The 13,724-nt window shown below is 48.0% G+C and overlaps 1 protein-coding gene across 1 annotated transcript in view; it reads right to left on the bottom strand.

Moving 5' to 3' along the window:
• The window catches only part of FMN2 (formin 2), a 656,752-nt gene that overhangs the window by 60,211 nt on the left and 582,817 nt on the right, over positions 1-13,724 (bottom strand). Inside the window, exon 15 of the mRNA XM_085612201.1 lies at positions 9,257-9,308. Within this exon, the coding sequence (XP_085468327.1) occupies positions 9,257-9,308 (52 nt within the window). The remainder of the gene's footprint in view (positions 1-9,256; positions 9,309-13,724) is intronic.

A 13,724-nucleotide genomic window follows, 5' to 3' on the forward strand; every position in this document is an offset into this window, starting at 1 on the left:
CAGCGGAGTCGATATTCGCAGAAGGGACAGTAAGTGGTAGAAAGGGCATCTGAGGCCCTGTGGAGCCCTAAAAGACCATTCTAGGGGCTAGAGGGATGTTAGGACCAGCCTGGGAGTGCTAGGGGGTGAACTGAGACTGGTGCAGGGACCTGTGTGAGGGACTGTGTAGTTGGGAGAGCCAGAACCTTAGGTTACCCTCATTCTACCTCAGCTTAGGCCCCAGCCTTGACCACTCTAGGTGGGACATCCCCAGGCCACCCCAGTGACCACAAGCTGTACTTGGGCATAGTAAAACCAAACTACCTCATAAATGTGATCTGATTTGCAATTGTTATTGATTGCTTATATTATTTATTGAAGGCGATTTATTTATTGTCTGACTGTATTTATTCCTGCATTGTATTTATTGTCTGACAGTATTTATTTGCCCTCTGTATTTATTGCACCCCTATTTATTCCTTGCTTATTTATGACCTGATCATATTTATTGAAACCCCACTGTGGTATTATTTATTTGACCTGCTATTTTCAGGAAAAGTCTTATGGTATTGTATGTATGTTTTGAAACCTGCAACTAAGAGAAAATAAGATAAAGACAAACTACTTTCTTTCATAATTTTTACGGTGTAGTGTCGTTTTTGGCATGGATGAACGCATGGTTATTGTGAGGGTGTGACGTACGCTTAACACGGTGCCTGACTCCTGACCGCTCGAGCCAAGCTACCATTGTGCTGGGAACCTGGTGACTGCTAACCCGGTTGCCCGGTTTCCAACATAAAATTGGTGTTCAGTGGTGGGATAGAGCTGTGCTTGCGTCCACTCGACAATAACTGTGGGTAGTCCATAGGCCTACACCGGGAGTTTTCTCCAAGCGGACTTCCTAATTTTGAGTTTTGTTTTTTCCAAATTTACTTCTGGTGGTGGGAGGAGGTATTACAAAAGGTACCCCCCTGCATAGCTTCTGTAAGCAACCGTCTTCTATCCTGAGTGGGCAAAATGGAGTTTGTGTTGAAGGATGTGGAAACCTACACTGTGGCCCAACTCAGAGAGTTTTGTGAGCGAGAGGGGGTGTTTTGTCCCCGAGGTGCAAAGAAGGGTGAGCTCCAAACCAGCTTGAGGGCTTGGGGGGAGGCATGACGAGAAAGTAAGGCTGAAAAGGAGGACAGGGATGGAGAGACTGACCGCGAGGGGGCTGGTTTGTACCAACCTGAGGTGGGGAACCTAGTAGAGGGGCCCAGAACACTTTCAAGGAAGGGCAGCAGTGTCTCTAGTGGCGGCTCATCAGAAGTAGAATTAACTGACCGGAGGGAGAAAAGACAGCTCACATGGAAGTTGGTGGAGCTGGAGAAAGAGAAGGAGGAACGGAGGATGGCTCACGCGTTGAGGCTCAAGGAGATGGATCTCCAGATCCTACGAGTCGGGGCACAAACTGTTCCTAATGGTGGCAGCAAAGACAGAGAAATCACCAGGGAACCCAAACCCTATCTGCCAAAAGACATAGTAGCTAGCTATAGTGCAGGGGATGATATCGCCAAGTGGCTAGCGGCCTATGAGGTCTCCCTAAGAGCCCATGGGGTTCCAGAGAAATATTGGGGAGGGGGATTGTATAAATACATGCCTCCAGCTGGCAGGGATACATTATTGGCCCTGGAGCAGGATGAGCAGACCCACTACCCCACCATGAAAGTGGCGCTCGTAAGAAAGTTTGGACTAAAAGAGAAGTACAGACAGAAGTTCCGGGGTAGCCACAAACTGGGCACACAGAATTGGGTGGATTTCCTGGACTATGCAAAGAAGGCATTAGAGGGTTGGATACAGGGCAGCGAGGTGAGGGACTACGAGGGGTTGTTTGATTTGATGTTGAAGGAACACCTGCTCGAAAAATGTTTCCCCGAACTGCGTCAACACCTGGTGGATAGCAAGCTGACCAAACCCCGGAAGCTTGCTGAGGAGGCGGACATTTGGGCTAGTACCCGGGTGTCCACAAGGGGGACTGGAGGGGACTCTCAAAAGACCGGACAGGGCGCCCCCCAGAAGAAAGAGGGAGGGGAAAAGAAAACGAAGTTCTCCAAAGGCCCCCAAAATAGTTTCCAAGGGAAGGGAACAGGATTCACCCCTAGGGCTAACCCACCCAGAAACCCTAATCCTGGCCAGAGTCAGCAGCCAAGGGTTGTCCATTGCTTCGAGTGCGGTGGTGTCGGACACTATAAAGGAGATGTGAAGTGCCCGAAAAGACCACCCCCTCCCATCGGAGGAAAGGCCCCCGGAGTAGCTAGTGTAGTGCTCGGGGTGGAGATGCCTTTAGATAAGGGAAGGGAGTGGGCGGGTGTCACTTTAGTGTCCCTGGGAGAACGGGAGATGGTTCCTAAGATCCAGGTGCCCGCAAATACCACAAAGTATGGGCAGTGGGTCACCATCAACGGCCAAAGAGGGGAGGCTCTGAGAGACACAGGAGCCAGTATGACTATGGTACGTAGCCAGCTGGTGTCTCCAGAGCAGGTAATTCCCAATGTACTCCACCCTGCCGCGATGGCTGACGGCAGAATGGGCCACTATCCGGTGGCCGAGGTTCCATTTGAATGGGAAGGGGTTGCAGGTTCACTTCGAGTTGCCGTAAGCCCTGCCGTGCCAGTCGATTGTCTGCTGGGGAATGACATGGAGCATAATGCTTGGAAGGAGGTGGAATACCGGACTCATGCTGAGATGCTGGGTACACCTGACTGGGCCTGTGTCAGCACAAGGTCTGCGACTACCCGGAGAGGGAGTTCGTTTAGGCGGGAGCCTGGAACAAAGGCACCGCCGGCTGCCAATCAAGGGAAGAACTAAGGACAGGAGGAGCCTGCCTCGGCATCCGCGCCCCGTGTGACGGATAGGCCACCGGAGGTGGTGGACCAGGAGTCCGCGGAGGGGGATGTTACCGATCTGGAGAACCTACCCATCCCGGCCGAGTGGCACGTGGAGGGAGGGCCGACCAGGGAGGAATTCTGCAAGGGCCAGAGGGAGTGTCCTACCCTTGAGGGACTGAGGTGACAGGCCGAAGCCCAGGCAGCAGGGAACGTTGAGGGGAACTACAATATTTACTGGGAGAATGGCCTCCTCTACAGTGAACCCAAGGCACCCATGCACGGATCGTCACGGGCCTTGGTTGTCCCTCAACGTTACCGAGCCTTCCTTCTGGAGTTGGCTCATGAGATCCCCTTGGCAGGACACCTGGGGCAAGGCAAGACCTTTGCCCATCTTGTCCCACACTTTTATTGGCCTCAGATGAAAGTGTCGTCCGACACCTACTGCCGGACGTGTGTGTCTTGTCAAGCCAGTGGGAAAACAGGGGTGAAGCTGAAAGCTCCCCTGGAACCACTTCCTGTCGTTAGCACCCCCTTTGAAAGGGTGGACATCGACATTGTGGGTCCGTTAGATCCGCCTACTACAGCTGGTCACAGGTTTATCCTGGTTCTGGTGGATCATGCCACGCGGTACCCAGAGGCCATACCTCTGAGGACCATTACTGCACCTGTTGTGGCTAGGGCCCTGATTGGAATCTTTACCCGAGTGGGTTTTCCCAAGGAAGTTGTGTCCGACAGGGGGACCAACTTCATGTCAGCATACATGCGGGCGATGTGGAAGGAGTGTGGAGTGACCTACCGGTTCACCACTCCTTACCACCCCCAGACCAATGGTCTGGTAGAGAGGTTCAATAAGACCTTGAAAGGCATGATCAGAAGTCTGCCTGAAAGCCTGCGGAGGAAATGGGACGTCCTCCTACCCTGTCTATTGTTTTCCTACAGGGAAGTGCCCCAGAAGGGAGTGGGCTTCAGCCCCTTCGAGCTTTTGTATGGGCACCCTGTGCGTGGACCTCTCAGCCTGGTGAGAGACGGATGGGAAAGAACTCCCAGAAAGCTTCCCCAGGACGTGGTGAGCTACATGCTGGCCTTCCGGAGCCAAATGGCTAAGTTGTGGAAGCAAGCTTCTGACAACTTGGAAGCCAGCCAAGCAGTGATGAAGGCGTGGTATGACCACAATGCTCACCCGGTGGAGTTGGAGCCTGGCCAGAAGGTGTGGGTGATCGAACCAGGAGAGCTTAGCGCCCTCCAGGATCGCTGGTCAGGACCCTTTGAGGTGTTGGAGAAGAAGGGTAAGGCTACCTACTTGGTGGACCTGAAGACCCCTCGTCAGCCCCTACGGGTGCTGCATGCCAACCGCCTCAAACCCCACCATGAGAGGCCCGAAGTCATATTGCTGATGGTGACTGACGGAGCAGAGGACGTGGAAAGCGAGCCTCTCCCCGACTTATTTGCGTCTCAAGAGAAGGATGGGTTGGTGGAGGGAGTGATTCTCTCCCCGTCCCTAACTCCTGAACAGCAGGAGGACTGCCGCCAGGTCCTGGGGCAGTACTCTTCGTTGTTCTCCCTTGTTCCGGGTAGGACTCACCTGTGCGTCCATGACGTGGACACAGGAGACAGCCCACCTGTGAAGTCAAAGATCTACCGGATGACAGACAAGGTGAAGGCCAGCATTCACAGTGAAGTCACTAAAGATGCTGGAGCTAGGAGTGATTGAACCTTCCAGCAGCCCCTGGTCCAGTCCGGTGGTACTAGTACCAAAAGCTGTACCACCGGGTGCCCAACCGGAACTGAGGTTCTGTGTGGACTACCGGGGACTGAACTCAGTAACCAAGACTGATGCTCATCCGATACCAAGGGCGGATGAACTGATTGACCGGCTGGGAGCTGCCCAATATTTGAGTACCTTTGACCTTACATCCGGGTACTGGCAGATCTCTCTGACTGATGCAGCTAAGGAAAGGTCAGCCTTCTCCACGCCCAAGGGCCACTACCAGTTCTGCGTGATGCCCTTTGGGCTCAAGAACGCCCCTGCCACGTTTCAGCGTCTGGTGAACCAGATCCTCGCCGGAATGGAGAGTTTCTCTGCTGCTTATCTGGATGACATTGCCGTCTTCAGTAACAGCTGGGAGGATCACTTGCGTCACCTGCAAACTGTTCTCCAGGCCCTGAAACACGCTGGTTTAACTATCAAGGCCAGTAAATGCCAGATCGGGCAGGGGTCGGTAGTGTACCTTGGACACTTGGTGGGTAGGGGAGTGGTGCAACCCCTCCAGGCGAAAATCGAGGCTATTATGGCCTGGGAACCCCCAAGACTCAGACTGAGGTCCGAGCTTTTCTGGGCCTCACAGGATATTACCGCCGCTTCGTGAAGGGGTACGGGACCATTGTGGCCCCCCTCACGGAGCTTACGTCCAAGAAGCAACCTCGACGGGTAGTCTGGACGGAGGCTTGTCAGCAGGCCTTTGTGAAACTGAAGCAAGCCATGTGCGAGGCCCCGGTCTTAAGGGCCCCAGACTTTTCCAAGGAGTTCATTGTCCAGACGGATGCATCGGAACATGGCATTGGGGCAGTGTTATCGCAACTCAATGAAGAGGGTCTGGATCAACCCGTGGTCTTCCTATCCCGGAGACTACTTCCCAGGGAACAGAAGTGGAGTGCAATAGAGCGTGAAGCCTTTGCAGTGGTATGGGCTCTGAAGAAGTTGCGGCCATACCTGTTTGGCTCGCACTTCCTAGTTCAGACCGACCACAGACCCCTTCGGTGGCTGATGCAGATGAAGGGGGAGAATCCCAAGTTGCTAAGGTGGTCTATCTCCCTACAGGGAATGGACTTTCAGGTGGAACATCGGCCTGGAGTGGACCACGCCAATGCAGACGGTCTCTCAAGGTATTTCCGCCTTAGTGATGATAACTCCCAAGGGGTTGGGTAGCTCTCCCCACTTTCAGCTGGGGGGGACGCGTGTTAGACCTGTCAGCCCTTTGGGTGGTCCCTCCTCATTATTATTTATTTTGTCCCCCTTCTGCCTCAAACCCTGTTGTAATTTTTCCTTTTTGGGAACCACCAGACTTTTTAGTGTTGATGCAGGGTCAGGGAGCCATTTTCCCTACCCCTGGAACTTCTGTCTGAGGGCCTGAGACACAAAATGGTGGCCACCCATTGTCACCAGAGAAATAGCCAGAACACACTAGAGGTTTCTAGAACCTTCTGCAACATTCTAGAACCCTGGGACAGAGGGAGGCCGTTTAGAATGTTGGGAAGCCATCTCAGGGAGGCAGTTGGCAGTTGGCAGTTGGCAGCTGACTGGAGAGGAGAGAGGACAGAGATTCAGAAGGAGGAAGGAGTGAGGCAGCAGGGGTGGAAACCAGTGCTTGGAGTGGGGTCCAGAAACCCACCCTTGATGCTAGTCCCTACTGACCAAGCCCACCCTAGAGCCCTGTGTGGGACCAAGACCAGAAAAACCATCTTAAGGACCTAAATATTGTGAAGAGGCCTTAAAGAAGAAGACCAGCAAGCTCCTGACCTGTTTAGCGGTGTCCTCCTGGAGTCCTGACGTCGAGAAGCCTGGAGACCTGGAGCCCGAGGTGGAGAAGCGGCGCTGACAGAAAGCAGACGTCGTACCCGGAGCCGCCAGAGGTCGAGAGAGGGTGCCGACGGAGGTCGTGGAGAGTCACCGGAGGTCGAGTAGGAAGTCACCTGAGGTCGAGGTGAGGCGTCGACGGGGGAGTGAAGTCCGCCCTCCGGAGTCGCCGGAAACCAAGGTGAAGCGCGCAGGAGGTCGGGAGTGGAGGTCGCACTCCGGAGTCGCCTGAGGTCGAGGTGAAGCGCGCAGGAGGTCGGGAGTGGAGATCGCACTCTGGAGTCGCCGGAACCCGAGGTGGAGCCGACGGAGGTCGGGAGTGGAGGTCGCACTCCGGAGACACCCGGAAGCGGGGAGACCGTGACCCTGTGACGCCGGAACACGACATCGAGCCAAGGCCGCCCAGCGACATCGATCCGGAGCCGCCTCACGGCACCGACCCGGCGTCAGGTAAAGCAGATCGACGCGACATCGAACCGAGGCCGCCCAGCGACATCGAACCGGAACCGCCAGACGGCATCGACACGGCGTCAAGTGGAACAGATCGACGCGACATCGAACCGGAACCGTCTCACGGCGTCGACTCGGCGCCAGCGGAGCCGATATTCGCAGAAGGGACAGTAAGTGGTAGAAAGGGCATCTGAGGCCCTGTGGAGCCCTAAAAGACCATTCTAGGGGCTAGAGGGGTGTTAGGACCAGCCTGGGAGTGCTAGGGGGTGAACTGAGACTGGTGCAGGGACCTGTGTGAGGGACTGTGTAGTTGGGAGAGCCAGAACCTTAGGTTACCCTCATTCTACCTCAGCTTAGGCCCCAGCCTTGACCACTCTAGGTGGGACATCCCCAGGCCACCCCAGTGACCACAAGCTGTACTTGGGCATAGTAAAACCAAACTACCTAATAAATGTGATCTGATTTGCAATTGTTATTGATTGCTTATATTATTTATTGAAGGCGATTTATTTATTGTCTGACTGTATTTATTCCTGCATTGTATTTATTGTCTGACAGTATTTATTTGCCCTCTGTTTTTATTGCACCCCTATTTATTCCTTGCTTATTTATGACCTGATCCTATTTATTGAAACCCCACTGTGGTATTATTTATTTGACCTGCTATTTTCAGGAAAAGTCTTATGGTATTGTATGTATGTTTTGAAACCTGCAACTAAGAGAAAATAAGATAAAGACAAACTACTTTCTTTCATAATTTTTACGGTGTAGTGTCGTTTTTGGAATGGATGAACGCATGGTTATTGTGAGGGTGTGACGTACGCTTAACACGGTGCCTGACTCCTGACCGCTCGAGCCAAGCTACCATTGTGCTGGGAACCTGGTGACTGCTAACCCGGTCGCCCGGTTTCCAACAGGTTGTTTATAACATACTTTGATGTACAGGGACCCACCTCCTTTCCATAAAGACCCTCATCATCATCTTGATGAAGGTCTAACACATACTTGGAAAACTCATCGTCTCCTTTAACAGTTTCTGAGTCTCATAAACCTGCACGCCGCCAAGTCCCACCTCTCTCTTGTGTGATGCATAGGACACCTTTCTTGACTGACTTGTGCTCTGACCTACCACTCCTCTTAGGGAATTATCTCCCTTTTTTTGGTCTTTCTTTTCTTTTTACCACTCTTCTCTCCACAATCAGAACCATCTTCTGATAAAGACCAATACTCACTGTCTGAACCTTTTTTATTTTTCCATTTTATACCATGTTGAATTAACCTCTTTATATTCTCCGCATTAATTCTACCTTCCTAGATTTCTAGTGTTTTTCCCTTCTCAGTCATATTACTGATTAATCCTTCTACAAAATGATGCCAAAACATTGGAAAATATCACCCAAACTTTTTTTTCCTCAATATCTATCCAAAGTAACTCCTGACTTGACTATCACCTCTAAACCATCTTTAAACCTCCGGAACTGACATCGTAGCTGTCACTGGACAGAATACGCGCCAGCTAGGCTAAATGAGGCAACATAACATGTACTTTTAATGTTGGGACTAACCCAATCTAAAATGCTGGCCAAATCTTGAGTGAGCTAGACTCACGCTTCCGTCAATACCTTTCCTTTATTTATATGCTGCTCTCGCTTATGCTTTAAACGCGCGAGGTGCAGTGTGCCAAAACCGGCAACTGGCCCGTTTAGAGCCCAGCATACCACCTCTCAAGCGTGAGAAAACACGCGCTCAGCTACGAAGGCCCTCCTTTGCCATCACATGTACCAGCCTTTCCAAGGTAGGCTCTGATTATTGTGCGCATCAACTGAAGAGATATTTCTCAATGGTCATGTGCGCACTCTGCGATATGGAAAATAACACTACAATGAGGCCAACAAATAAGATCTGTAAACTTGAACCAACCAGTACCAAAAAAACACTAAAAGCACTGCAACCATCCTATATATAAATTTACACCTACAAATTAAAAATGTCACTCTGAATTCCCCGTTTCCATAAACTGGAAAATTATAGACAACTATGAATTTCAATAACAACAATAACACTCAACAACCATACACTGTATAATATGTATTATCCTAAATACCAATATATCAGTCTTGCATCCATACAAGTAAAACAGGAGCAGCAATTCAAAGAGGATTTCATAAAGGGAATATTTATATGAGAGATGGTTCTAGTTCTGGATTGTTGGGGGTTTTATGATGTAATTTGTTCTTTAAAGTGCTGTGGGAGTAGCATTAAAGGATGTAATGCATAATGATAGTCTCTAGTCTGGAAATGAAATTCCAACTCAATATGGTACAAAAAAATCAGATAAATGTATCTTCACTGAATGCATGTGTGTTACTACAAACATTCATCTTACCTTGCATGTACTTCTGCCAAACAATTTTCTGCTGCTTCTTGGTCAATTTTTGCTGCACAGAAATAAACAAAACTTTCGCTGTCAATGCATATAACTTCAAATGTACAAATAAAGGAAATATACTGATATGCTAATTATGTACCAAATAAGGGTTTGACCTAAATAAAACAAACCATATCAATATCTGATTGTGGTATTTGTATGTACAGATGCATAAAGCAGCCTTCAAGTTTTGTCATAGCAGCTAGGACAGTTTCAAGATTAGCAGCCATTGCCGAGATTAGCAGCCAACACGTTTCGTGGCTGACCCCGCTTCTTCATGGCCTTCAGTCACAAGAATAGCTCCTTTATTTATACTCCTCTATAGACATGTGATAAAAACTAATCTTACACTGCATCAAGATTGTGTCCCATTTAGTTTACTGGATAAGTCAATCTGAGTATTCTCCAATTTTAATAAAAATTCTCATGTAGAAATAGAGTCTCTTCATGGAACTCTCAATCACTTATAGCAGCATCCAGAATTCAATGAGAACAGTAATCATTAGTGCTCTCCAAAACGAGTATGTATTCCCTTCAGTGTCCTGATATCTTGACCAATGACACAACTCACAGAGGACTCGCTTGTGGTTTAAGGGTTTGGGCGCAGCACTATGTATCCGCCTTAACACAGAGAATACATACTCGTTTTGGCCCTGAAAAAGCGGGGTCATCCGCAAAATATAAATTGCCATATTTAAATGTTTGTAAGTATATTATAAGAGAAGATTCATGGGATAAATGATTTTTTATGACACATTGTATCTCTACATTTTTTTATATTGAATAAGCTTGTGTTATAGTTGAATCCTCCCTGGAATTGTACTATTTATTTAATCTGTGACCAGTGGGGTTTTTCTTGTTTCTCTCAGGTAGAGTTTAGAAGGGATTCTGGTTAGCGTGGAATCTTTGCACGGGGACAAACGGCGTATTGGAGTAACCATTGCGCTATATAAATTACTATACAGGGTCACCTTAGCTAACTGAAAACCCCATATCTGTATTGTATACTGCTACGCTATGGTGGATTACTACAGTGGCTTAATATGAGGCTATTACTATCATACTGAATAGAATGGTGAACCGTTTCTCACGGCCGGCATGATTCACAGAGGGAAAAGCAAACTAGGCAGTAAATTGCCGCAAACAGACACCCATATATTTGGAGTACATTTCAAATGTTTAAGCAGCTGCGTTTTCTCCATAGAGACGAGGGGGTATTTAAACCCTGCCTGCCAGCAATTATATCCCACACATTATGCCGGCAGACAGGAGGTGTACTGCTGCGAGGCATGCTTTATTGCGGAGACTAGCTGGTGCTGTGTATCTGAACTGCGCATGTGAGGTTGGCCGGTATTTTGCTTGTGGCCAGCTTGAGATGCGTAGTTCAGTCTTTCCCAGTCATCGCTGACAGTGAGACGGGGAACCAGACACAAAGCCCCATCGGTCTCAGATGGAGCGCTGTGTTTGTGTGTCTCAGCCAATTTTCGTAGTGCTCTCATGCTGTTTACTTATAAACAGCATGAGAGCACTGCTTTCATTGGCTGAGGTGTGTGTGGTGCTAGTTTCCCAGGGCCCGATTCACAGAACTAACTTAAGACAAAATCCTAAACTTACTACCATTTTGGTATTCACAGAAGGCACTTACTCATTTTGGTATTCACAAAAGGCACTTACTCATTTCGGTATTCACAGAAGTTAGGAGTCCTAACTTTAGGACTCCTAAATGCCTTCTGTGAATACCGAAAGTCTTAAAATGACGATTTTTCTCAGTTTAGTAGTAGTATAGTTAGGACTCCTAACTTTGGGACTCCTAAATGCGTTCTGTGAATACCGAAAGTCTTAAAATTAGGATTTTTCTCAATTTAGTAGTCCTAAATTTAGATTTAGGACTACTAAATTGAGAAAAATCCTAATTTTAAGACTTTCGGTATTCACAGAAGGCATTTAGGAGTCCTAAAGTTAGGACTCCTAACTTCTGTGAATACCGAAATGAGTAAGTGCCTTCTGTGAATACCAAAATGAGTAAGTGCCTTCTGTGAATACCAAAATGGTAGTAAGTTTAGGATTTTGTCTTAAGTTAGTTCTGTGAATCGGGCCCCCAATGCCCAGCATGCACAGCTCTTCAGTGCAGCAGCAGACAGCCAAGTGGACAGCAGTGTGATAAGGTAAGGTGATTATTTTGTATTATTTGGGTCCTGTGTAATGTAAATGTAACTGGTGCGCATGTAAAGTGCTCCAATACTGTCACGTGGAGTCGCACTATGCAAATACTGGGATAAAAAACAATAAACATTTGTAACAGCCACATGATGCTTGTAAAGGCCTTGTGACAACAAAAATGTATCCTATGAATGCCCCACCATTTTCGAAAGACAACAGCAGCCACTGCTTTTAATGACTCACAAAGAATCACGGGGTAATCCTGGTAATCTGTGACGAATTGTCTTTTTTCAGGAGTAAACACACAAGGAAAATTTCCCCATGCATCATTTTACCAAATATACAATTCCACAATAGTGCCGAAAAGTCCAGTTGCATATTTACATTTTACCCCAACGAAAAATACATTTTTATCAATGAACAAACTCTTTCTTTTACACCTTAATTGAATATGAATGTATTTCTACCCCCGCACCCATAGTACATCCCTATTACTGTCACTAACGGATTTAAAATAGAAAATTCCCAAAAACCTAATTCTCCAAACGACGTGTGGTACCTGCTACTAGTAAACTGCTTCTTGGTGCAATGAAGCAGCTGAAAAACCTAAATGGGGCTCGCTGTTCCTTCATCATACCTATGCCATTCATTGAAATGGAAGGCCTATTTTATTTATACTTTACAATTAATATTTTGTATTGCGCCATATGACATGTGGTACATCTCATCAGTGTTAAAATTGATTGTGATGACGTATGGAAGATTTCAAATATCTCCAAATAGCATGTTTCATGCTCCCTAACTGATCTGTTGTTAGCAAAGTTGCAAATCACAAAGTCATCACACACATGACGTAGAGCATGAAACTAAAATATGATAAACTAAGGGTGTATTTGAGCAGTCTTGGATATGATGGTTCGGCTCAAGGGCTTTACCTGAGCCAAGTTTAACATCCAGTGGTACATTTTCATATGTTTGTTCTGATTACAAGTAGCTAAGTAACTAGGCAAAATTACTGCACCCTGGTAGTGCCTAGAATGAGGAATAACGTCCGGATCCAGTCTGATGCTTGAGGAATATTCTGAGGGTAAGAAAAGTGAGGCTAGAAGTCTCTATCAGATAGTATATCTCTCCAGGAAGCCTGACAATGCCAATAATTTGATCAAGGAGTTACTCAAATTATGGAAACTCTTGATAGATTACACACATCATGCAGAGGAAAACGACACAGGACTGTTGGACAGAAATTTAAAATTAAGGCACACCATTACAAAGAAGATATATTATCAATAATGTGAAGCCTTGTGACACTGTGCAGTACAGGAGGCAACGGCAAACAGGCTGTTCCTTAAAATAAGGTTTAAATTGTAAAAAAAAAAAAGGCAAGGGCAGAATTTAAATTACACCAGCGAAATTTGCGTAATTTCGGGAATTTTGCAGAACGTTTGGTGTGTCATGCAATTACAACGATGTTTGAGGCAAAATTACTCCGCAGGAGTGTGGGAATAATGCGAACAACTAGGATGGGAGCAGCTGTTGTTTGCAGCAATTGTGTTTCTTGTGCTATTTTTTTTATAGTAAAATGTGTCCTCACAACAATAAATGCCATGAAGAAGCATTTCTTGCTAAAATATAGCACTAAGGGCCAGACGTACGACTCACCAATTTGCGACTCACAAATTGCGTCACATTTGCGACTCATAATTTGCGACTTGCAAATTGGGATGTATAACAGTGTCTCAGACACTGTTTGCGATTCTTAATGGGGCTAATGGGGTCGCAAATTACATGTCTAATGAAATTGCGATCCCATTAGGAATGGCTAGCACTCCCAGGGATGGTGGTCTGCCTGGGTCACAGCCACCGCAAGGACTGCCTTCACATTGGGGGACTCCAAGCTCCAGGACCCACTGCTCTCCCTGAAGGGAGGAGCCTGCTGTAGCGCGCTGAAAAGTGCAAACAAACTCCCGCAGTGTGGGACACAGCCACCGCCAGGACTGCCTTCACGTTGAGGGACTCAAAGCCCCAGGACCCACTGCTCTCCCTGGAGAGAGAAGCCTTCCTGCTGTAGCGTGCTGAAAAGCGAAAACAAACTCCCGCAGCGCGGGACACAGCCACCGCCAGGCCTGCCTTCACGTTTGGGGACTCCAAGCCCAAGTACCCAGTGCTCTCCCTGGAGGGAGGAGCCTGCCTGCTGTAGTGCGCTAAAAAACGAAAAACAAACTTTCGCAGTGCAGGAAGTGCGCGGGCCGCGGCTGGGCGAGGC

The sequence above is a fragment of the Triturus cristatus genome, chromosome 6, assembly GCF_964204655.1.
Source record: "Triturus cristatus chromosome 6, aTriCri1.1, whole genome shotgun sequence".
NCBI classification, from domain to species: Eukaryota; Metazoa; Chordata; class Amphibia; order Caudata; family Salamandridae; genus Triturus; species Triturus cristatus.